We start from the raw sequence: 26794 nt of genomic DNA on the forward strand, positions 1-26794 counted from the left end.
GGTGAGCACCATGGCTTTGGATCGAATGCAAACTGTGTCGGTGCCCCGTGATGCGCAAGGGTATGGAAACGTACAGATTTAGAGGACTGCGTTCAAATGCTATCTAGGGACCCCCACCTGTCAATCAGGTACCCGTGGACTTCTTGTCAAAGCTGCATATGAAAGGTCTCCCTCCGACAGCACTGTGAGCTTAGCTGTAGTCTGTGGCATGAAAAAAGGAGACTGGCAACAACACATAGTTTTTTCCTTTTTTCTTTTTCAAGCATAGCTCATTACCTGTATTGTTCTATTTATACAGCTTTCTTTGTTTGTCTGAATCAAGGGTTTGAATAATTTGTTGACATATATAATAGTATATACATAAAGAAATTGAAAGGTGAGCTTTTGATGGACAGTTACAAAGACAGAACACAGATTTGAAGATCTTCACCAACAGTCCAGCTTTGATATACACAGGTGACTACATGTTGCATTTTAATCTTAATCATGGGGGGTGACTCATTGAATTTTTGAGCTTTACTACAGTTACTGGCTCATGGGAAACATCTTGGAGCACTGCTCTAGAAAATACCACACTCTGGGAAACCGATCAGCTATGTGAGCGGGAGCAATTACCAGCACGTCTGAGTCAGGCAGTGTGAAGTAGGAGGGTACCGGGTCAGGGAAAACAAGACTAAACGCATGTCAGTGGAGGAACACATCCTTTTTTTCCCAGGAGTATGACTAACTGTGCTGCGTATGAAACCACAGCAACCCCTTAGAGAGACTTACCTTACAGGTGTCGTACCTACGTCCAAATCCATTTGTCGCTGCTCCATTGAAGCAAGAAGTAGGTATTGGGTGAACTTCACACTTCACAATGCAGTACAAACAAAAACAGTAAAGACCCACTAGCCACAGAGCAGCTACCATGAACTTAAAAAAATAAATAAAAGATTGGTTTACATTTGGGTGATGCACTCTCAAAGGTGTGTAATCTTAGAGGTGGAGGTGGTGTGTAATTGTAGGAGAATTTTGAGACTCCCCATGAGTGTGATGACGTCACATGTTAAAGTTTTTTTGTTAAAGGGTATTCCTGTCAATGTTGATCAGACTGTTTCCTCCAAACTCTCAATGCTTCATGATAAAAATGATATACACTCATATATCACATGTATAACTATATACTAATATAATCAATATGTAATCCAATAACTCTATATCAGTAGTTGCAGCAAAGCTTATGGTAACGCAAGAAACCACAGTATCCACTGTAGAAAAAAGGCAAACGCAGAAGGCTTAAGAAAAATCATACTTACTCATTAAGCAGAAAACACTAATCGAATAATAATTCCAGCAGATAACACTAACCAAAAGCTAATCATATATTACTAAAAATATAATCCAAAAAAACTAACAAAACGTTATTACCCAATAGAAATATGCTAGAAAACATATAAAACTAATACTTTACAGTGACCCCTGTGTAACCTGAATAAAAAGAAAAAGTACAGGAGGCTATAACTCTGTGAACTTGTATGTGTAATGGAAAAATACAGAAAGCAATGACGTGTATGCATAGTGAAAAAGTACAGAGTAAGGGAAAATTGGAAAAATACAGACAGCAATGACGTGGTGTATGCATAGTGGGAAAGTACAAAGTAAGGGAAGATTGGGGTACCTGTCCACTGATGAAGATTAATTAAGAACATCAATAGATTAATTAAGAACATCAATAGAACCAAAAATCAGTTTTGGGGCACCTGTCCACTATGATAAGATTAATTATTGATACATTAAGAACATCATAAGGACCGAAAATCATCTTTGTGCCAAGAAAGTCAAACTGACCCACGAACGGGAAATTGAAACTTTTTACTGTGCCAAAAAGACCAGATGGCTGGTATTTTTAGGAATATGTCAAAGGGGGGTTGTGGGCACAATTTGTGTATAAAATGTATGCAAAACTGACAATCGGGGTTCAATTCTGCTGAATTGTGCACCTGTGCAATAAAGTCTGAACTTTCTGAAGAGCTTGCTGCTGTTGTGTCTTTTCCCTCCTGAAATTGTTTTCTACAGATTGGCGATTGGCGTGGAACTCTGTCGTTTCCTAGACACGACATAATTTCTATACACCACCATAATCACTCAAAATTATTGTAATCCATCTATGGTTCTATGCACAGACAGCAACAGATGCACTGTGTAGAGAAGGAGCATTGACTAAAGTTTGTAGAAGCTATCAGGATAAAATGGACGTACTTTGATAACGCGTGATGACAACATCAATGTTAATACAAATCCTGATTATGGAATTCTCCTAATAGAAAGGGGTTCCAAAGCACTTGATCACATATGTTTAGTGCTTGGCGAAATGGTGAATTAATACAATAAAATAGTTTAAAACCAATTTCCCCATGATCTTGGGTTAACCATTTCAAAAAGGATATGAAATGCTCCATTTCACTTAATTTCCTGAATATTTGCAAAATATGACAGTAATTTCACAATACACATTCGGCGCATTCTGAAACGTAGAGCTATTAAAACCAGACTTAACCGCCTCCTCACACAACGTCAGAAAATTGCCTTGCCCCACAACAAAAGAGGCATGCATTCCCTTTAAGTCACATATCCCTTTAACTGTCTGCCTGTCTGGCGGTGTGTGTTGTGTGTTTAAGGTCTGGTTCCCTTGTCAATACCATACTTTTTATGTGTGAATGCAGTGCGATGGGAGTTTTGCAAACATGGCTAATAAACGAACTTCTTTAACCTTGTTGGTCCTGGTGGGGTTATTGGCGATCTGTGATGGTAAGTAAAACGACGTTGTTGCATCTATCCGTTGTGTTTCGCTTCTCGGTATTTATTTATATTTCATCGTGCGAGTGAGGCTGCTGTAGGATTTGGCATTTCCCTTCGTGTGCTCAACATGGCGTTGCGTTTTGACACTAGTTAGCTAGCCACAAAGCGTCGCCACAGAAGCTTAATTTCTGCGGAATACATTTTCCAGTATCTGCATTGTTTGATTTTGACTTGAAGGTTAACGTTACCCTGGCAAGCCTGAATATAAACACTTTCATCATTTATCTCGACAGAATAGCCAAGTTCAATGTTTTTCTAGTAGTAGCACTCGTAACTCGCCATGAAACAAACATGGATAACTAGGAACTAGCTAATGTGTTACTAACCACAGATAATCTTCTTCTTGGTCTTTTTAGCTAATAACAGCTCTTGCAACGAAATTAGGTTTCGTAGTCTACTGGTATTGATCATGGTAACCGCACTGATGATGGTAACACAAACGCTGACTATCTCTGTCTAGAATTATTGCTGGCTAATGTCGGCTTGTCTGTCATAATAACAATCATCCCCGGACAGATCCAAATGTTTGTTGATGGAGTGACTAGGGTGGTTAGGCTGAGCTACCTAACCAAATTATAAATGGGTGTCTGTCTTTTTGTCGTTGCTAGAAGGCTAACAGATCAATTTATAGGTTCAGTAACGTTAGAATATTTTTGGGCCTTGTGTGTTCACCTGCTCACCCCGTACGAGTGTCATCTCGCACACATTGGGCATATACGTAATGTAAAGCAGGGTGAAACTGGATAACGAAGGCCACATGAAACGTTGGTAGAAACAGTGTGTTAACTTAGAGTAACTTACTAGCCAGTTTCATAGAGGAATAATTGTTTAAATCGGAATCGCTTCTAGCTTGGCACATTTTGATATCGATGACAAACGTCAGCTAGCTAGTGTTTTATGCAGTCTAATATGTTAGCTGTCAAGATTTGCAGTGGTTGTAGACATATTATCTTGCAAACATTATCAAGGTACATTGCTAATATTAGCGTGATTTCCACGTACATATTTAGTGCTGACCTAGCTGGCAGTAAACGTTGCTAGCAAGCTAACAGCTTTTTAAAAATATAAATTAGGGAGCTATCCAGTTGATGTAGGTCACTTTGAAGTGAAAACACTTCAGTAAATTTGACACGAAGCTACTTTTTTTGGGAAACTGCTTACTAATTATTAGCCTTAAACAGAAGCCCTAACCAATTTGACCTAGTAGCCCACGAGCTAGTAGTGTGACGGGTGTAAACCGATGACGACACTTCGTTGCGCAATTGCCCCGCACAGAGCCCCGTCTTTTTTGTGGTATTAAACTAATCTTACATTGCTTGCAATAATCTGTATAGTAGTTGGCTAATCCGCACGTTTATACAGTATTGCCTCTGTTACAGAAAAAAGAAAGGGACGCTGCAATCAGTAATTAGCTGCAAATGCTGAAGGGTCAAACTCAGAGCTGACAACCAACGTTGTATCATTTTTTAGAGGCGAATTCAAAATATTAGTCCACGCTTCTTTAATATTAGTCCACGCTTCTTTTGAGCTAGCCTAAATGCAAGACTGCGAACAAGTGAGCTGACACCATAAGGCTACAGGCCACTGTTAATAGAAAAATAATTTAGGCTTTGCAGAGTCGTTATGTAACCACGTGCTGATTGTTTTAGTTTAACGCAATCGAGAAAATTTTACTTGGGAGCCTAGCCTTATAACTTTATAATTAGGCCCAGCCTACTTAAAGCACAGATTTGTTCCCTTTCCCAAGACAGAAATTTAGGTTTAAGAGTAATCCATTATGTTTTTTAATAACAGTGAAATGTGTGCTAACTGTTGAAAGCTTTAGGTTACTTACAAGTCCACAAGTAAAAAAACAATCCGCAATCCGAACTAATGCTGTTTTATACTGAAAGTTTACACTAACTGTAACACAATTGACAACGGCAACATTGTAACACTAATTTAATTCCACTGCCTCGTCTCTTCACGTGGTAACGAGGGTCCGGCTTTAAGGGTTGCCGTCATTTTATGATAAAGTTACAGATTGAAAAGCAAACGACAGATAAGGGAAAATTTATACGTAAATACGTTGAAGTAATTACATTTCGTTCTTTTGCAGCTCCTACCACAATGGTAGCGGTAATGGGTATGGAGTTTTTCTGTAGGCTATGTCTGGGTTGGGAAATTTCCCCTGTTCGTAATTGCACTGTAACAAGACTCCATCTCTGCAGCGTGTTTGGTCCCTTTGGAGTTATGCACATTATTATGCAAGCACATATCTGGACTGGCTTCTGAAATGAAAAATAACTTGACCGACCAGACTTGGTGAATAAACGGCGGGTTATTATAACAGGCCAAAATCAGCGCCCTGTATGCCCGAAGGGAGGAACGGGTAATTTGCGCATTTAAAGAAGTTCTACGTTCCAAGCAAAAGAGGATGCACACACGCATATTTAGCTAGTTAAATAGAGTCATAAGTCAGTCGAGACGGAAACTGGTTGTAATTGTGCCGGGCCTTGTTTATCCTTCAACCTCATTCCAACGTGTTGATCAATAGGCGCTTCTGTTCTGGCGCGCGCGACTCCAACAGAAGGCACGCCTTTCCTATGGCTGCGGCAAAACAATGCAGGCGTCTAGAACTCTGACTTCTGCCACTACAAAAGAGAAAACGAGTTGCGATTTCTAAACATTTTGTCCGGGAGTCGCTTTGCTCCTGTAGTCAGCATTTATAAAGAAACTGCAGATTTCACTGAATTCTCTCACTGCTACAGTGGTATGGATTTTTGATGTTGTACACTCCTGGGCAAAAAAAAAAAAAAAATGGGCCAAGCCCAAAATGGCAAAATATTAAGCTTTTAATGTGAGTGTATAACAAGTCATTCAGTCTTATTTAATTTCCAGGTTTAACTCCATAAATTATTTCTGTTGAGTTCTTTGATGTTCTTTTGATGATTGATGTTTTTGAAATCGGAATTTGCGTGCATTCAGTGAGGTTTCACTAGTGTATTAAGCTAATATAACAAAGTTTTTTATTCTGTTTTTTAAAAAATCTAATAGGCATTCTGTAACATTCAGATTTACCCCCAGGTCTCAAGAGGGCTCGTATTACAGCCTATAGCAGCTGTTGAAAGGATGGCCTATTTCAGTCCTGTCAATTTTCAGGGATTGCTAATCCCCATCAGGCTACGTTTCAAAAGGGGAGTACAGAGATGAACACAGCTGGAAAAACTGGACCGTTCTGACACTGTTTTTGACAGAATTATACTAAACATCAATTATAGGGTAACCTAAGCTTTGCCCAGCTATGGGAACACAGCCTAGCTTTAAAACAGCTGAAGCGTGTACTCGTCAGTACAGCCTCCTGATATTTCCTGCACTGATCCGTGACCTATCAGAATGATGGGATTTGAGATGCTGATGGTAATACTGTAACTGGTGGTGTCCATTCACAGAACAGCAGTGCCATGGGTGTGCGTAATGACTGTCTGGGGGATGTGGGATGTGTGTAATGGGTGTGTGGGGGAGAAGCAGCAGTGTGATATGTGTAATGGGTGTGTGATGTGTGTGTGGGGGATGTGTGTAATGGGTGTGCAGGGGTGTGTTGGGGATGTGTGTAATCGGTGTGTGGCGGATGTGTGTAATGGGTGTGTGGGGGTGTGTGGCAGATGTGTGTAATGGGTTTGTGGGGGGTGTGTGTAATGGGTGTGTGGGGGGTGTGTGTAATGGGTGTGTGTAGTGGGGGTGTGCAATGGGTATGTGATAGGTGTGTGGGGGATGTGTGTAATGGGTGTGTGGGGGTGTGTAATGAGTGTGTGGGGGTGTGTAATGAGTGTCTGATGTGTGATAGGTGTGTGGGGGATGTGTGATGTGTGTAATGGGTGTGTAGGGGAGAAGCAGCAGGCTGTGTGTTGGTATGAGGCAGGTGGCTAGAAGGCAGGGTGTGCCTCTCTCTCTGCCCTCTGCATAGACATGTCTGCACATCCCCAGAACAATGGCAGCACTGTACCCTCTGCCAGGGAGAAGCCAAGGCCTACTGTCCTCCTCTCCCTCTCTCTTTCCCTCTCTCCCTCCCTGCTCTCCATGCCGCTCCGCTCGCTGCCCTCAGCTCAGTCCTCGCCACTCGCTCTCTGCTCGCCACTCACTCGCTCTCTCTGGCGCTTCTATTCTCTCTCTGCTCATCTCACTTTGTATTTACTGTTCTGTTCACTTTTCCACCATTCATTCTCCCTGCCCCCTCATTCATTCTCCCTGCCTCTCATTCATTCTCCCTGCCCCATAATTCATTCTCTGCCCCATCATTCATTCTCCCTGCCCCCCATTCATTAACTCTGCCCCTCATCCATTTTCCCTGCCCCCTCATTCATTTCCCTGCCCCCTCATTCACTTTCCCTGCCCCCTCATCCATTATCCCTGTCCCTCATTCATTCTCCTTGCCCCCTCATTCATTTTCCCTGCCCCCTTTCATTCTCCCTGCCCCCTCATTCATTCTCCCTGCCCCCTCATTCATTCTCCCTGCCCCCCCATTCATTCTCCCTGCCCCCCCATTCATTATCTCTGCCCCCTCATCCATTATCCCTGTCCCTCATTCATTCTTCTTGCCCCCTCATTCATTATCCCTGCCCAATCATCCATTATCCCTGCCCTTCATTCATTCTCCCTGCCCCCTCATTCATTCTCCCTGCCCCTCATTAATTCTCCCTGCCCCCTCATGCATTATCCCTGCCCCCTCATTCACTTTGGTAGGCGACAAACCAGGTTGTATTGTATTGTAAAAGGTTGAGAATGGCTGGTGATTTTTTTTAAATCCACAAGCCACTCTAGCCAGTGGGTGAAGAATTTCATTTCATGTCCTGACTGCCTTCTTAAAAAGTGTAACGTCTGTGGCTCACATCCGTAGTCAGTGTAGATAAGAGACCAAGAAAAGGACAAAGCCCATACTTAAGCCATCACTCACATAGTTATAATTAATCCAGTGGCAATCACTTCCAGTTAATATGCTTATATCCAGCAAGACATCAGAGAGTCCTGTGGACACATTAAACCTCCACCACCTAAAGAACACAGCAGAGTACATTTAAGTTGATGAAATGAGCTACATAATCTTGGGCGTTTTCTGTCCATGTGAAAAAACTTTTTGTAGGAGAGCATATCAGCTTTTAAAACAACGGCTTATTTTACAATGGGTAGGCTTGGACACAAATTATATGTAGGCTAGAGAAAGCCACCTGTGGCCAACGGCTCCTCTTCCCAGCCACCTGAATGTGGCTAGGATTGTTACTACCATGTGAATGCGTCTGTTGTCTGAGTGAGAGAGTATGCCCTGACTGAGTCCAAACGAGCGTTGTGTGTGTGTGTGTGTGTGTGTGTGTGTGTGTGTATGGTGCAGTGTACAGCAAGCAATAATCGCACGGGCAGTTACAGTCTCTCACTATGTCACATCACGGAGCAAACCTCCGAGCTGCCAAGTTTGTTAATGACATTGCTTTGGGAAAGCAAGCTTTTCAAAATTGCTCGTGAAACCATGGAATCCATGTACGCATTCGCTGACCCGCCGCAAATCAAAGCAGGCTTCGGGCCTGTGCGGTCTCATGAAGCGGCCTCCGTTTTAAGTTTCACTGCCGAAAAGTGCTAGAAGCTTCTCCCCGGTTCTCCAAGGGTGGATTTAGAAAGAAAGACTTAAATTTGTCACACTCTCTCTCTGTTCCTATCCAATGTCTTTCAAGAAGGAGCGTTTGGTCTGTGCACCTGGAGCTTAATTACCGATTTCAGCAAAGCTCTGACAACTGGGCCAGGGCAAGGATGGCCTGTCAGGCAGAACACCATTCGGGCTATCAGGTGCTTCATCCAGCCAAAGGCCTGGCCCCTGTTGCAGTGGCATGTCGTCCTGTCGGCTGAGAGCACAATTCCCACCACGCCAGTGGCAACTGTGGGCAAGATTCCGACGGGGCGATATCTAGCATCACCCAGGAAGGAAGGCTATCAGACATTCTGATATTCCCCGCCTCATCCCCCAGTCCAGACGACTCTGGTCATTCAAGTGCGGCTGTAGTCTGCAGCCCTCCTGCGCTACGGCTGTGCAGCGCCGAGGCAGAGGGAAAAGGAAATGGCGGTGGGCTGCGCTTCGAGAAGAGGGCGTGCTCGTCTGCACTCTCCTCAACTGACGAAGGACACTGCACGGGTTAGATGAGCCTACCCATGAGGTAGAACAGGACATTTCAAATTGGGATAATTTTTTTTTTTTTTTTTTTAAAAGGGCTTGAAACTTCTGAGAAAACTGAAAAGCTTTGAGACAATTCAAAGTCATATACATTCACGAGATCTCTAATTGTACAATATGAATATGCCTTTAACATGTTAAAACTATTAAGTTAGTAGGAGTTTGCTTGTCTTTAATGACAGGATTTGGGAAGCACACAGGCAGCTGTGAAGAAATTATGCATTAACTGTATGCAAGTGTTTGGGAAGTGGGGGGGGGGGGGCAAGGTGGGGTTGGGCTAGTTCCCACACTGTTCTTTCCAACGAATCAAACGAGGTGGGAGAGCTAGCTTTAGTGTTAATTATCTGGGAAGCAGAGCAGACAAGCTAATTCCACAGAATCTGGTTGGCATTCATACAGCCCAGGCTGGGAGTGGTTGCACAAGAGCTGCCCGATAAAATATTAGCCTGTTGTTTTCTTTTTTTGGTTTGTTCATCCTCCCTAATGACACACACACTCTTCTCCTTATCTGCTCTCCTCCTGTTCTCCAGACATTGATCTTTTTCTCCCCGACCACATTGCTCCGTCCGGTCTGGGCCCCAGGGGCTCCTGGGATCGATTTTTGCTTAATGTGGAAGCGATACAGACACACACGGACACAGAGATCCTCCAAAGTGGCCTGATGTTCAGCATTTGATTGGTCATGCCTGTTTGTAACTTCAAGGGTACTCAGGGTGAAAAAGTGAGGCGAGAGAAGCTTATCTGTGAATGAAATGAACTGTGCATGAAACTGAATATTGGCCCTTTTCCAGCGAGTTGTAGAAACTAAAAGCGAGCAGGAACTATCCACAACGGGGACTACACAGTTCCTGAAGTGTGTTAGTTTTTGCTTTCCCATCGTACCTCCACAACCATGAAGATTGGGAAAAGTAGGAGGAAGTGATGGAAGAAAAGTGACAGTTATATTTAATTGGTAACATTTGGTTTCAGGTATCAGTGTATGCCTCAGTAACCCCTGTTCCACAGGAGGAACCTTTTCTAGAACTCAGGACCTTTTTGGTTTTCCACCTCCAGGAACCGGGCCAATTTTGTTTCCTGGGAAATGGTTCCTATCCCCATTTTAAGTCCCGGGTCACATGGTACTACTTTTTTCGGTGGTCCACGAATTGCAATATTGCAACATTAGCGAGGATCTGCAAGCAGATTAATCGCCGTTTTTAAAAAATATTGGCAACAGAAATACATATAGCAGCAGCTAGCATTTAGCAAGCGATTAATTTATTTTAAACTACAAAATAATAAAAGCAGTTAAGATGACCATGATTAGACTTTAAAATTCTCTTAAGTCACGGAAGAGTTACCTCTCTGGTACATGTATGTTTCATCAGTTCATCATATCGGCCATAATCTTAGCATTGTGCTGATACTGATAAGTTAATGATTATACAAGTGCCTGTATGGTTGTTGTACAGTATAAACATTAAATGAATAAATAAATAAATAACTAAATAAAAATGCACTGTATTTCACAGTGGGTAACTTGCCTGGACACCTTGTTCTGCATCTATTTGTACATTTTTTTTTCCAAAAAGAACAAATTCATGTACAAAAATAGCTTGAATCATTATTGCCTTTGTGACTCAACAACAATACCAAGATGTTGCCGGTACAAAGTACAGCTCAAAAATTACAGGAACTTAAAGGAATGGTTCCGTATTTGATAAGTCAGGCTTAGTGTATGCTTTGATTGGCCCAGACAGTTTCTGCGTACGATGAAGGATATTTGAGATGTTTACTGAAGTTTCTGATGACCTGCCAGCTTCACAGGGGAAATCCTGTGTTTTCAGTTTTTAAAAAAAAAATACACTTCATGTAATTCCAAAGCATCTTATGCAGTGATTTATGCTCGTGGAGGCTATACATATGAGCAGACTAATTTATAGCATCTATTATTATAAACATATAAATCAGTTTTTATATTGTTCTGGCTAATTCTTATCTTGTTAGTTCAAAAGCAACACAAGCTCTTTAAAGCTAAAAGACCAGAAAGGTGTGTTTAAGTGGCGGCGTGCCTGGCCAAGTCGTGGCCTACCGCACTGCCTGTGCTGTCACATGTCCAAGTTAGCAAAGATTCTTATAAATTGAACCTGAAGCTATGATTATGTCTGGCTGTGAAAGAAGAGTTTCAGCTACGGTCCCAAACATTATTTGAGCCCAAATTTACAGATGAGGAGTTGCAACAGACAGAGGCTGAAGAGGGAAGGTAAACTGGCATGCTGACATGCCTTTGTGAACAAGTACCCACATTTTCAGTGTATCTGGGTTGTCTACAGGTGAATGTGTTATGGAGACCGATTTCTCATTCGACACCCCAGCCCCAAAAGTGGAACTGCAGAAGCACAAACCGTTCAGGGTATCTGGACACCCGTTGGTCTGGGGCTGTTTTTCATGGTTTGAGCTAGGCCCCTTAGTTCCAGTGAAGGATGCTACAGCATACAATCTCGTTCTAGATGATGCTGTGCTTCACCATTAGTTTGGGGAAGGCCCTTTCCTGTTTCAGCATGACAATGCCCCTGGGCACACAGTGAGGTCCATGTAGAAATGCTTTTGTTGAGGACGTAGTGGAAGAACTTGACTGGCCTGCACAAAGCCCTGACCTCAACCCGATCCAGCACCTTTGGGATCAATTGGAAAGCCAACTCGAGCCAGGTCTAATCACCCAATCAGTGATTAACCTCACTAATGCATATCCCTGCAGCAATGCTCTAATTTCTAGTATAAAGCCTTCAGGGAAGAGTGGAGGTTGTTATAGCAGCAATGGGTGGAACAACTCTATATTAATGCCCATAATTTTGGGCAAAAAATGCACTTTAATTCTACAAATATTGAGATATAACTTTTTGTCCAAATTAATGAGGAATGTCCCGTGTCCTAATGCCTAGCACACTTAAACCTAACCACAAGTCGCTAGGTAAGATGCCTTAGAAGTCCTCACTATTAGAGTTTATGTGGCTGCAAATATGAAGTAGCATCAAAGTGAAACAAATACATTTCCTGGACAGCCTCGTAGACCCACGCAAAAATCACGCGAGTCACCTAATTCAGACAAGGAACCAGGATGTGACAACCGTAACTGGCTGCAACTTACTGGTATACGGATTTGTGAGACGTGTTACTTAACCCAGCATTGATCTGAGAATTGTGCGTGTGTGCGTGTGTGTGTGCGCGCGCGTGTGTGTCTGTGTGCGGGTGCCTTTGTGTCTGGTGGCGTCTGCATGCTCAAATCCACTCCCTGTCTGGGTGAATTGGGGATCCTGTTTCAGCCCCCCAGGGCACTCGATACACATCCTATATTATATTCAGAGAGAGCGCCGTGGCGCGATCTCAACTTCCGGGCTCTGCGCTCCTGGGGTGCGGAAGGAGCCCTTGGAAAGAGCCTTTTCACACCAGATGTTCCTTCCCCTTTGCAATTCTCTGACGTGAAAGTGAAGACCACTGTACGTTGGCACGTGGGGAAGCTTATAGATTAGGAGTCCAAAAACATTTCCATGAGACGAGACGTGACGCCACTTGAAAGTGACCAAGGTTTACACTGAAGTCACAGAATTTGGAGAAGAGGTGCGCGTCCAGTTCTAGGATGTAACCTTGAAAGAAAATTTCACTTTGGAGGTTGCTTGGGCAAGCACAAAGGTTGTGTTGAAATAGATGAAACAAAGTCTGTACTCATGCAGTATTAAAATATTAAGCATTGTAATCTACAGCCCTTGAACTGCTATTAAGAAAGAGCAGCTTGAGGACAGTCAGTTTAGTAGTGCGAATGGGTGGTGAGCGGGTGGGGTGCTGGGTTCATTGCAAACTGCAGCAAGGATGTTGGGGAGTTTTTCTTTTTTGTCCTCTCTGTACTCTGGTAAGTTTCTCAATGGATGCTCCTCAGAAGCACACAGTCGGCCCTAGATTAGTTCAGCACTGGCTGTGGCCATGATTGAAGTTATGCAACCCAGCAGGTCACTTCCTGCCTTAGAGAGAAAGAGATTGAGGGAGAGAGAGGGGGAAGGGGGAAAAAATGGTGGAATTTGACACTCGGCTGAGATGTCATGTCCATCCTATGGTGAAATCCCAATTTCAGAGTCACAGTCTAGACGGGGTTTAATTATGGGCGCAGCTGGTCCTGCCAGGCAACCATAACACCCCCCCCCCCCCCCAACCCCCTCAATCTCGCAAAAGGGCTTCACAGCTGGGGGTATAGAGCACTAAGTACTGGCTGTCCCTCTGTCTGATCTTCTCTTGCCTCCCCCCCTCCCTTAAGATACTGGAGAACAGTGAGGGGTGTATTATCCAGACCCCTGGGGCTCTCACACCTGCTGTTTTTTTGACGACGCTGCCGAATCCCCTTCATTGTGTAATCGCCTCACAAAGGGCCAGTGTGAACCCACCGCGGTTACGCGCGCGCGCGCGAAGCAGCGTCTGCTGCTCTCCCGACAGTAAACCACCAACGCACAAGAAAACCAAAATCAAAACTGCGCGCGGACGCTTTGGAGAATTAACCGGGGCATTTACGATTGCCCGAGACGAAGTACACCCCCGTCCCGTGCGCGGATTTGGCTAAACCCCCCCCGCCCCCCGAGAACTTGGCTTGCTGGCATGACCACAGATGGCGCTGTTGAGAGCCAAGCCTCAGCTGGACCAGTGCGCTTTGGCGGTGTAATCACACGGGTCGCAGGTCGTTACAGAACGACTCCGAGTGCACTGCCTTCGCAACGCTCGCCCAGCTGCACCCCGAGACTGTAGGTGTAGCGCAGCGACGTGTGGCTTAGTTTTTCAGCACATTTTTATGTCCATTTTCAAGGGCTGTGTGTTCTGTACGAGGATTTCGACATTTTAAACGCCTTCGTGTTGCCTCTGCGTGGTTAAATTCCCAACTTCCCCTTTCAGCCCAAAGTCTTCTTGAACATAAATTAAAATTTTTTTCCAGTGACTTTTTGACCCAGGGACCACAACAAGGAAAAAAAAATAAATTCCTCTTGAAATTTATTACAAACTGTAAAAGTTAAATATATGAAAAACATCTTTTGAAATTTATGCAGAATGAATAGCAAAACCCATTACATTTAAAAATGCACTGACATATTTATAAACTATGTGGTGACTCTTGAACGCCATAAATTATTATACTAGCTTCCTACTGCTGCACTAAGCATACCATATTGGCAGGGTTAATTACCTGTTCAAATGAATATATTCCTAGTGCTTGCACAGAATGTGCTCAGAATCGTTTTCTGGCAGTGGTGACAATAACCGCTCATAATGTAACTTTTCTCACCTCTACATGAGCCCAGACAAACCCCCTGGGACCCATTTTGGCTCCAGACTCCAGCTCCAGTTTAACAGATATAATGGCCGGAATGCAAATTCCACGTTTATTTAAGTGTCTTCATTTAGCTAGGGACCCCAACCACGAGTGTTTCCATTTCAGAATTTCCTTGGTGTATTCAAAAAATTTGAATACACCAAGGATTCAAATTTTTTTTGAATGTAAAGGCCTACAATGTGCAAGTCTAAGATAACCAGCCGTAAAATAAGCTATGATTTCGGTTATTCTCTATGGACACATATGAACATGGTCTTTGAGATGCATGTCTTTATACAGATACTTAAATACATTAGCCTTTTTGTGATATTGGTAATGATCTGACAAAACCTTTTTATTTCGTTAGCTTATTAGTTTATATCCCACCAATTAGATTCATTCAGCCAATGAATTTAGTGAGGAATAATTCACTTTCTGTGGTTTTGTGATGTTATTTTTTGTTTAAGTCTATGTTTTCATGGGCCCTGACCATTTTCACGCGTGACGAAGGATGTGTTACGTATTCGGAGAAGTTTCTGGTGATCTGCCAGCTTTACAACAGCGGATAATTGGCACCTGTTGCAGAACTGAACAGTGGAAGGTGTCATGCCACTTAAACTTAAACAAAAAGGCACCATCCCTGTTTCTTCTCGGCCAGTCCTGGGCATTTCACAGAAGGACTGGCATAACGGTCCTGGGCAGTCTCTCCATCAGCTTCTCCACAGCGGCATGCTTGTTCCCTCTTTTCCCCGCTGGTGAATAGCCTGACATATAGTAGTTCTGTGAGTCAGTGCGCAGGGAGGCCTGGGCGTTGGCAGAGCCGCGCGGTGCGCGCGCGCTGTGGTCTTTACTCTGCAATTTCGCCGGCGACCGCTGCGGCTGGCCGCAGGACACGGCTCTGGTGGCCCGGCAGCCACAAGGGCGGCGCTCCCCCCCCTCCCCCCCACCACACCGCCCGTAATCCGCCAGACGCCGCGTTTCTGTGGCGTAGCTCCTCGGTGTTTATGCGCGGCGTCCGCGTGCGTCCGCTCGACGTGTTCCTGTGGTTCGTGCTCCTGCTTGTGTTTCATGGCGTCTGTGTCGCTGCGGTGAGACTGAGGCTGCTCCTTCTGCTTTGGGTCTGTGGTGTCTGGCTGTCGGTGTGTGTGTGTGTGTGTGTGTGTGTGTGTGAGCTGCGTCTGCATCCGCCTGTGCCGTTTCCACGTCTGACCCTGTGCTGTTGCTGCTCTGTCTAAGTAGTGCCGTCAGTGTTTTTTCTGCCGTGTCTGGCTGTCTGTGCCGTTTTTGCACTGAATGGCGAACCCCGACAGGGACGATGCACTCAGCCCAGAGTGCAAGCATGTTCTCAAAGCACGATGCAGACATTAATATTTCTCCTGTTTCATCTCTACTCCCTTTAAAACCCACAGTACAGCTCTAACTGAGCAACTGACCTTGAATATTTTACCCTCCAGGCTCATAGACCAGGTCACATACAGTTATTGCCCTGTCTGCGGGTGGCTGTACTGTTATTGCCCTGTCTGCGGGTGGCTGTACTGTTATTGCCCTGTCTGTGGGTGGCTGTACTGTTATTGCCCTGTCTGTGGGTGGCTGTACTGTTATTGCCCTGTCTGCGGGTGGCTGTACTGTTATTGCCGTCTGTGGGTGTCTGTACTGTTATTGCCCTGACTGTGGGTGTCTGTACTGTTATTGCCCTGTCTGTGGGTGTCTGTACTGTTATTGCTCTGACTGTGTCTGTGGTTGTCTGTGCTCAGTCTGTGCGTCTGCCTGCTCTGGCTTCTGTCAGTCTGTACTGTGATATTTGTGCCTTGCATGTCTAGACTCTTTGGTTTGGTTTAGGCTCCAACTGGGTGGCTGAATGCAGCTCTGTGTGTGTGAGAGAGTGTGAGAGACGGAGGGAGAGGGGTGCGCGTGGGAGTATTTGGGCCAGCGCGTCTCGGAACGCGAGAGCACGTTAGCCTGGCGCGCCGCGCGGCGTTTCTGGGGAAAGTGTACGAGTGCCTAAAAAGCGCGCGTGGACCAGCTAATCCGCGCCCTCGTATCAGGGCTCCACAAGTGCTCCCATTTTAGGAGCGTTTGCTTCTGAAAATCGATCTGCGCTAGCTGGAACAATAATGTAGGAGCACATCGGCTAATTGGAATGCATTAGTGCGCTCCTAAATTTCAACTTGGGAGCAAATGTGCTTCTTGTGTGTGTGTGTGTGTGTGTGTAGCGGTGCGTGTGAGTGGGGTGGGGGGGGGGGGGGGGGCCATGTGCTCTCTCTCTGTGCTCCTGCAGAGAGAGAGAAGGGAGGGATAAGCTCTTCACGCTGTGCTGGGGGTGGGGTGGGGGTTGGGGTAGACAGGAAGTGTGTCGGTCCCGCTGTCTCTCCTCACCTTCGCTCGGTCTCAGAAACGGTTTCCCTCTTTGTGCTCTACTTCCTGCGTTTAGGGCAAATTCCTTAAAACAGGCACTGATTTTCACCCTTTCAGAGTCCAGGGACCTCGCGTGACGCTGATCTGAACAGTGTTCTTGGGGGGGTTTTCGACCTACGAGCCCCTATAAATTGCCGCCGACAGCTCAGGGGCTGGGTTTTACGTGTGTTCCTCACAGATTTATTTTTGGTAGGCAAGCGGATCTGTCCAGGTTCAGATAAACAACCCAAGTTAAACCAGTTCTGTCGAAAACTGTTACAAGGCAAGAGATGTAACCTGACCCCGTTACCGGATCTCCATGACAACTGGTTTTTAAACGAGGAGCAGTCGTACCAGAAATGCCAATGAGACGGCATTTTTTCGTGATGTCATTTGGTACTAGCGACTGATGTGGGTTTCTGGTTTCTATTTGATAGCCTTGATCTAAGTCTATCTGTATTCTCCGACCGTGACGTCATAAACGTGTTGAATGCTTTTCAGATAAAACTCCTACGTGTTGGCGAACGGAGATTGCAAAACCGCTGATAAGGAGAAGAATCTGTTGGCCCCCTCGTTGCTGAAATGTCACTACGCACAAGGCATTTCCCTGCAGCTTCTTTGTGAACAGCCCCAGACTTACCGTAATAAAAGGCCAGATTGCAATTCAGTCGCCAAATAGCAGTCGCTACGCGCTGAGTAATGGCACCGCACTCATTTAAAACACGCACACACATGCAAGTACACACGCGCAAAATGAAATACCTGGAAAATCTCCTTTCACTTGTGATATTTACTTAAAATGTGAGTCAACCAGAACTGCAAATAGTTTTTAGTGTGGCTCCAATGTGTCTGGCATATTTATGATAAACTGCTTTAGTGGGAAGTGGGGCATGGGGAAGAGAGTGGGGGTTGGGGTGTTTGAGGGGGGCGCTGAAAAATCAGATTACAAGAAAACCAGATGCAGCTTTTGAGAAACTAGTTTTTTTTTTACTTTTGATAATTAGCAACATCTTGACTTTTTTTATGACTAAGCCTTGCAAAATGGGCTCTATCAGAGCTATCAAGGAAGTTGGGAAAGTTTAGTCACACGCACGCAGGAAGTGTTGCACAAGATGGAGAGACGCAGGGGTGTAAAAAGTCTGCTTTCACGCTCGCGCACGCGGTATTTCTGAGCCTGGACACCCCTCAAAAATACCGGCGTTCGGACCCCCGCCACCGGCGCCCCAGCACTGTTCTATGTTCACAAGACGTTATCTCAAATTATCCGGCAATAAATTCCAGTCACTCCGTACTCCCACACACACGTAAAACACGTCTGGCAGCAGACAAGGAAGGGCGGGGCTGCGCCGTCAGAAAGGGGTGTGTGAGAGCGTGTGTGTACGTGTGTGTGTGTGAGAGTGAGAGTTTGAGGGAGAGAGACCGCATCCGTATGTTGCAATAGATCTGTAGGAATTAAATGACATCACAGGGGCTTCTGAAGAGAGAAATAGAGGCAGAAGGACTGCAGAGATTCTTAGCAGAGCCCAAGGAGAAATCCATTTGCAGCCGGTGGCCTGTGGCTCCGTTGCGTCCTCCATCTTTTGTCTTTCCAGTGGCAGATTCCTCGCCAGCGGGCTTCATACCTAGACGCTTCCAAGTACCCTCAGTTTGTCCGGGCGGAGCAGCACTTGTTAAACGATAATTCAAAGTTAATCTAAATGAAGTGTGGGTACTTGCTTGGTGCCGCGTACAGTAATGGTGCTAGCGAAGCATGTTCGCTACGCCCTGTCGCTCCGAACACACTACTCCGTTCAGCCGCCTTCATAAACGACACCTAAAATACTTCCCCCGGAGAGGGGCTTCTGAAACACAGCTTCTGGAAGATACTCGGACTTAAAACACCCGAGTCAGGAGAAGGGACGCTGTGAAATGGCAGCAAGCTTATAGCGCCGTCTTCCCCTGGAGTGTACCTTGTGCTAAAAACGCCGTGCCCTGTACAGTCACGACCCAAGTCTCGCAGTTTCAGAAACTAGTTCAGCTTAAAATTTGAGCGGGAACAACAGGCCGCCACACTGCCACGTTGCAGGAAGTTCTCCTTTAAATAGGCACTTAAAAAAAAAAAAAAAAAGAAGGGGAAGAAAAGGGCTCCAGACAGCACAGCGGTGTGGTTAAATAGCTCATCGTGTGGCCCCGGAGCTTAATAAAGGGCCCTGCTGAGGGCACGGCTGAGGACAAAAGCGCCACAGAACCAGAGAGGAGGGTGGGGTGGAGTCCGGAACCTCAGTGCCGCCTCCGTGACAAAGGGTGTCAGGTTTAACATGCGCTCAATCGGAGACGCTACGTCAAGTACGCTAAAGGTTCCCCCACTTAACGCCACCAGACTGACATGTCTTGGGTCTGCTTAGCATCAGCTCTGCAAGCCTAACTGACAACGAAGCGGCAGCGTTTACTTTTGGGTGCTGCCATCTTGGGGGTGAGGGCGGTCCAGCGTCATCCAGCTCACGCCGAAGTAACGTTTCGTGTGGCGCGGTTAGCGTCTCGGAGAGGCTTACGGAGGTGGCTGTCGTTTCGTCCGCGATTTTAGCTTTGCGATCCGTGACGTGCGCTGCCTCCGAGTCGAGAGACGCTTTCGGTCCACATCACAGACTTATTGTTGTCCTGTTTTATTACTGTGCCCTTTATACGATGGGGCAGTCTTAATGAGAGCCTGTGTGTTCACTGCCTTAAGCTATACAGCATTAAACGACTACACTGTGTTCCACTGGATTTGGAACGAGGCGTGCGGGCACACACACACACACACACACACACACACACGCGCAAGCACGCCCCAGTCACTGTCCGGCTTGTGTCGTTTCATCTGCAGTGTAGTATCTGATTACATGCGACGCAGACGAGTAACCCCAGCCCTCAGTTTCCAAACGGACTGACTCTGATGGCATTGTTTAACTGTGTGTGAGCGCCCTCTGGTGGCGAGTCAATCAAGGCTGTGGACAGGATGTCCGTGAAAATTGTGCAAGGGAAAATGCTCCGATAGGTACCTGTGGGAGATCATCATCATGTGTCATACTTGAGATTGGTTTCAATAAATTTGCAATTTTGAGAATCCCCACCAGTTAAAAAATCTATGATAAAATGTAACTGCACAATTTTACCATTATTTATCATATTTTTATATCTGGCAGTACCAGTCAGGCTTGGTTGGGTCTGGTCACAAGGTCACATACTCTATCATACAGAATCTGTCGTGGGATGCCATTAGACATTGGCTGGAAAAACAATACTGGCACAAATGTGAAGAGAAATGTATTGCCCATAAGTGATTTTTGTGTAATTTTGTGCCTTTTTGTTCTCTCCCACCCTCTTCACTCTGTTCACTCTCGCCCTCTCTCGTTCCATCCTTTAACCCCTCCCCGCAGCTCTGAGGTGCAACTGCACGGAATGTTCAACGACGGGGTACCAGTGCGTGACGGACGGCGCCTGCATGGCCTCCACCTCCTCCATCAACGGGCAGGAGCACCGCATCCGCGTCTGCATCACCCGCGACAGGCTGGTCCCGCCGGGCCAGCCCTTCTACTGCCTGAGCGCCGAGGGGCTGCTCAACACGCACTGCTGCTACACCGACTACTGCAACAGCGTCAGCCTCACCGCGCCCACCGGTGAGACGGGCCGGGCCGGGCGGGACGGGGGGGACGGGGGGCGAGGGTAGGGTTGGGGGGGAAACGCTTGCAAGGTGTGCCACGCTTCGTAGTACCGCATCTGCCTCAAGAAAAAAAACGGCACTAAACGGTTTGACAATTTCCCGACCCCTTGCCTTCAAAGCGAAATGCTTTACTGCGGCATTCGCGGACTATAGTGCTGGCTTTCCGGAGGGAAGCTGATGTGACTAAAGCATGAGAAATGACTGAACACAAAAAATGATAAGCGGAATTTTCTAAATGACCACACCGTAGCAAAAGTTAATGCTGTTTTAACTGTTTAACGAGTGCCCTGCGGCCCTCAACACACGACCAAGAGTCTCGCTGCTACTGAGCTCTCATTGGAAGTGAGTGGCCTGAGTAAAGAGCAGCAGCCAAACAGCTAGCGGATAGCAAACAATTCAGAAATACTCTTCTGGGTATCTTGGAGCACTTGGGAGTCCATACTCATTGCAGAGTCCGGGGGTGGTGAGGTGACACAATACAAAGCTGTCCATTTCAAAACTGGTGTCATGCTGTCCTGAATAACCCGTGATCCTGCTGATACAAATTGATAGAGAGGCTCATTAGCGTTTGCCTGTAAGGGTCCGATGGGGATAGTTTCTTTTTTTCCATGTTAGTTGTTTATCATTGTCGCCGTTAGCTGAGTCTTTCCACTGGGGTCGTTCCCATGGTATTTTACCTCCTGAGGCTGAAGCAAATCTTTTTTTCCCCCGCTGTTGTTCGTATTAGAAGTAAAAGGGTGCTAACGTGCTAACGTGCAGCCTCGCTTGCTGTCCCCCCCCCCCCCATCTCCACCCCTCTCCTGCAGTGACCACGAGGCCAGCGGAAGACAGCGGGTTCGGGCCCGGGGGCAGCTGGGGGCTGGTGGACCTGGTGGCGGTGATCGTGGGGCTCTTCCTGTTCTGCGTGCTCCTGCTGGTGGGCATCTTCCTGTTCCACCAGCACCAGCGCACCTACAGCCACCGGCAGCGCCTGGAGGTGGAGGACCCCTCCTGCGACCACCTGTACCTGCCCAAGGACAGCACCCTGCAGGACCTCATCTTCGACCTGTCCACCTCCGGATCCGGCTCTGGTACGGACCTCCCCCTCCCCTGAAGGAGCGGATCGACACACAAATTAAACTGACCTCATGCGGTGAAATTTTACTTGGTGCTTTTCGCGATGCCTTGTTTAATGTTGTAGTCCGTTTTGTGACTTAACTCATCACGCTTAAATTGATAATGACATCCGTCACAAAGGAGCATTTGATTTTAAAGTGCCACTTAGGCTTCACAATGGTGCTTGTCATTTCCCAGAGGCCTTTTTCAAGACGACAACAAAGTCTGTCAATCAAATCTATTTGGCAGGATCTGCCATGCAGGGATAATCTGCTTGTACAATGTGCTCAGTTTGCTATTTTTGCCTTGGTAGTTTGCACAACGGAACAGCAGGCAGAATTTACATACCTTATTTAGAGTTCAGTTCATTGCTTTGAAGTTTGACTTGGGGAATTTTTGTACTTTGGGAATTTTCAAGTGTTGGCAACAATGCGGCCAGCCTTAGCTAGGCATTAGCTTCTTCGCCACAACCGAACACTGCAGTACAACACAGCATGGTAGCGAAGTACTGACTTGGAACCCCAGAATTTCATTCAGAAACTCGCTATGTTGCTGTACTGCAGTGTTGTGTTGTGGTGAAGAAACAAATGCCTAGCTAAGCCAAATAAAACACGCATTAAGCCTTGTATAAAAAGTACAATTATATTCAACTGAATATTAAACTTACAGCTGATCGTTAATTAAGCCAGCAAGCCTGCCAATTCAACATCTACCTACTATATGTGGCCTGGTGGTGGGTATTCAAAGTTGCAAGCCCTGAAGTCTGTGTGGCTGGTGGAAAGTAAGAGTTTGTTTGCCAGGTTTAAAGTGATGTCTTTTTGTATGTTTGTGGGCCATATCATGGGGAGTTTTGGGGTTGTTGTCCTGTATATAATGAAACCAGTTAAATTGGTATTTACCAGAACACTGTTGAACTCAAATACAAATTACATTACTGGACACTTAAGAATTCTACCATTCAAATTAAAATCCCTCTTCCATAGCAATAATTTAAGTGTTTCACCCCACACAGTGTTACCTGTTGGAATGGAAGTAAGAGGGTATAGACACCAGCTGCAGTAATCAAGTGCATTAAGGGATTAAAGGACCTCTATTTCTGTCAAGTTGGCTGCCATTGTCGGTCTTGGTATGGACTCCTTAACCTTCAATTGGCCATAAATGGAAGTTTTCCATATGGTGATTGAATGAGTCTCATAGGCTGGACCAACAGTTCTTTGTCTCTGAAAACTATATAAACTCATGTACTAAGCCTAATATTTTTGCTTCCTGACCAGTCGTTTTATTAAAACATCAAAAGGAGCTCCTGACTAATCATTTTTGTCAAGAAATTCCAACAATACAAGTGGAGAGATGGATCCCAATGTACATATACTTTTCCAATTGAACAGGAACAGAGTTATTACCAAATTCATCATCGGGGTCATCTAACTTTTAGGAGCACAGTCTTATCGCAGGATAATACATAGGCCTACATAATGCTGTGCGCAACTACATTATCATCTGCAAATAGCTAAAATACCATATTTTACTTTTTGGGTGAATTTTTTCTTCAGTGAGTTTACAGTGACCATGTATTGGTCCTCAAGTCAGTCCTGAACCAACCACATTCCTCCCCCAGGGCTGCCCCTCTTCGTGCAGCGGACGGTCGCCCGCACCATCGTCCTGCAGGAGATCATCGGGAAGGGGCGCTTCGGAGAGGTGTGGCGGGGGAAGTGGCGCGGGGGCGACGTGGCCGTGAAAATCTTCTCATCCCGCGAGGAGCGCTCCTGGTTCCGCGAGGCTGAGATCTACCAGACCATAATGCTCCGCCACGAGAACATCCTGGGCTTCATCGCCGCCGACAACAAGGGTGAGCGCCGCTGCTGCCGCTTAAACTGCGGACACAAAGGTTTCCACAAGTCCTGCCCGTCAATCTTGTTCCAGTTCGGTCAGCCGATTGGATTGGATGTTGGTCTGTTTCTGTTTCTCCAATGGTCTGTTCCTGCCCCCGCCCCTTTTCCTCTCCCCCACGCCTCCCTCAGATAACGGCACCTGGACGCAGCTGTGGCTGGTGTCGGACTACCACGAGCACGGCTCCCTCTTCGACTACCTGAACCGCTACTCCGTCACCATCGAGGGCATGATCAAGCTGGCACTGTCAGCCGCCAGCGGCCTGGCCCACCTGCACATGGAGATCCTCGGCACACAGGGTGAGGGGGCGGAGTCTCATCATATACAGGCTCTGCAGCGGACAGAGTCTTCATTTATTGGCTTTACTAGGGTGGATTCTGCTCATTTATTGACCTTACTGGGAGCAGTGTGCTTTAGACTTTACAGCGGGTGGAGTCACCTTTACAGCTTTCACAGCACAATGATTCTCACAATTACCGAAGAGAAAGTACAATTGCTGTAGCTGCAATACCAACGCATACAATGTGTTGCTACTTATGAAAAATAATTAACAAAAATGTATATTACACAGCAATTTACAAAGCAGCTGAGGCACGCCAGCCTTTGTTTAAGTAACTGTAAAAAATAAAAATAAAAAATAAAAAGTTTATTAGGCTAAAGGTAGAGGTCTACACGGACATGAAATTGAAGCCTGAACCCAGACCATACTCGAGACCTTGAGACCACAGCCAACCAAGCCTGACTGGTTGGGTGTGCCAAATTTGAAAACCGAACCCGACACGAAAACGAAATCGCTTACAGACGCGGATTTACAATGCTTTGCTCGGCTGCTAAGTGCTTGGGTTATAGTAATAATTATCAAACTGCAAGTGGCTATATTTTATTTCCATTAGCAAACACAGTAGCTTACCAAGGCACGGCGGCCCATCAGCACAGCAGTGTGACTGACTAATAAACGGTTAATGGCGATCAGGCACTGTAGGCTACATATCCAGTTTTTGTCAGCTAGCTTACCAGACCCGTTTGCTTCAGCAAATAAAGTTTCTGCTATTACTTGGACGGTATCTCTACGTTTGGTGGGGTCAATCTTCGTGCTATCATTGGAGGCAAATGTTAAAAACAATAAATTTATATCAAACAAAAATATCCGTTATCTGTACCACGTGAACATTAACCACCAAATTTTATGTGACAGCAAATTGTATACTTGTATAACCATCATAAGTTTAATTCAATCGTTTTCTCACGATTACACAAATCTGTGTTTTCAAATTGATGCGCCATGTCTTGATCTACAAAGTGTAGCCTACAGTAGGCTACTTCAGCCAACGTTAGCCGGAATTCGCCGGCAATTCCTTTCCATTTGCCAGTCAAAACCAAGTCTCCACTCTCCAGACCCCGCCACATAACGGTCGTTAATGACACAACTTACAAACAACTAGATAGAGCGTGGTAGTTATCCGTGTATTGCTAAAAATGCAGGTAGGCCTAGCTCCATCACTAGAAAGCGAACGAGCAAGTGCATATGCAGCTGGTAGGTCGACATGGCCTAATTGTAGCCTACTGGAGATATAGGTTGCCCACAGAACAGGGCTTCCTTTGCAAAATGAACATCTTTGCGGTCTACATTCATTTAATAGTATAAAAATAAAACCAAAACCGAGAAGCGTAATAGAGGTCTTCATATATTAAGTTACTCACAAGTCTGAAGAGAGGATAATCGATGTCCGGGAAGGGCGAAATGGTGGTGGCGCCGTCGGAACCCGCAGACTTGGGGGTGATCCTGATTAAACCTCCAGGGACGACTGCTGATGAGTCCGATTGCAGCTAAACAATGCTATGCGTATTTGATTTAAATTAGACTTCATGGAGACTCGCTATGTCTGAAAGATAAAACAGGCAACAGGCTACATGTTTCCGTAAATTCTTCCACACACCGTTCGTTCTCCTTTCTCAGTCAAACAGTTAAACAGTTTTGTTATTATCGTTACCTTGAAGACACACCCAGAAAATAGTAGATTGGACAGTCAATTAAAGATGCTGATAAAAAAATACTGATTGGCCAAATAATTTCATATTAAAATTAGGCTAGTATTGGGCGGGTTTTAGTTGCAATTAAATCCAATAAAAATAACATTGTGACTAGCTTTGAGGCCCACTGTGATATAGCATTCATTTGTAAGGTAAAAAATAACTTTATATTACAAATACACTTTCAAATATGTAAATTCAGCAAACTGTCATACAATCATGGAATGTCTCATCCGTAGTATAGTTGGCTACTTTTCCAAAAATTTGTCTGGCTGCACTGTAGACTATCTGAATTTTATGTTGTTTTATTCTTACATTTATTATTATTATTATATTTATTTTTTATTTTGTATTTTACTTTTTTTTTTACAAAATCGTTATTTTTTCTGATCTTTTAAACACTGAAATTTTATTTTAAGATTATTTTATTTTTATTACAGCCTAAAGTTGCAATGTCCTGTTGTCAGCTAGAGATTTGAACATTAGTTTTAATGTAATTTGTATTTTTTTATTACGGTCTTAGCTGTACTGTACATAAATCTGAACATTTTCACAGGGGCCCTCAAAAATGAGATGTTTCACCTCAAGGGCTTTTTCCTTACCATACAATTAAAAATAAATAAAACAAACATCGGTCGTTGGAATCTGGGCAGTATCAGTACACAGGAAGCAGGACGTCTGCAACATTGGGGCCACTGAACAGTATACAGTTCATTGATTGGGACCCAATAGGCTTTGTCGTGGCACAGGTTTCACTGGGGAAATTCAAGCCGTTCTCTCTGTGCTGTGCAGGGAAGCCAGGCATCGCTCACCGCGACCTCAAGTCCAAGAACATTCTGGTGAAGAAGAACAGCGTGTGCGCCATCGCCGACCTGGGACTGGCCGTACGGCACGAGTCCGTCACTGACACCATCGACATCGCCCCCAACCAGCGCGTGGGAACAAAGAGGTACATACCTCAACTGCTAAATTGCATGGACACAGAGCCTGCTGACCACAGAACGGCATGACATTTACTTGTGTTAAACTGTTTAATTGCAGTTTATCTTCTTAGTTCTTTTCCTTGCTTTGGGCTACTGCCAACTCTTAATGCACTATAAATCAAATGTAAAAGCATTTGATTTTTAAAAAACATTTATTTTAAAGGTTGGACCTGCTTTTAATTTTTACATCCTTTTTTAAGCTCATGTATTTGTCTGAGGAGACCTGACCATAGAGGGCAGTATTGACACACAAGTTTCCAAACCACTGACTTTTAATCAACTGCTAATTTGATGACTCTGATCTTGGGGAGCCACAGGGTCTGCTGGGTTTTTAAAGTAAAAATATTAAAGTAGTT

General features: G+C 45.2%; 1 protein-coding gene across 1 annotated transcript in view; it reads left to right on the forward strand.

Moving 5' to 3' along the window:
• The first annotated feature begins 2608 nt into the window (after positions 1–2608).
• LOC118210652 (activin receptor type-1B-like) overlaps positions 2609–26794 on the forward strand; it is a 30739-nt gene continuing 6553 nt past the window's right edge. The window contains exons 1-6 of the mRNA XM_035386999.1: positions 2609–2790; positions 20156–20395; positions 21246–21509; positions 23153–23383; positions 23556–23723; positions 26248–26404. Coding sequence (XP_035242890.1) covers positions 2700–2790; positions 20156–20395; positions 21246–21509; positions 23153–23383; positions 23556–23723; positions 26248–26404 — 1151 coding nt within the window. The 5' untranslated portion in view covers positions 2609–2699. The remainder of the gene's footprint in view (positions 2791–20155; positions 20396–21245; positions 21510–23152; positions 23384–23555; positions 23724–26247; positions 26405–26794) is intronic.

This window comes from Anguilla anguilla, chromosome 13 (assembly GCF_013347855.1).
Source record: "Anguilla anguilla isolate fAngAng1 chromosome 13, fAngAng1.pri, whole genome shotgun sequence".
Lineage (NCBI taxonomy): Eukaryota > Metazoa > Chordata > Actinopteri > Anguilliformes > Anguillidae > Anguilla > Anguilla anguilla.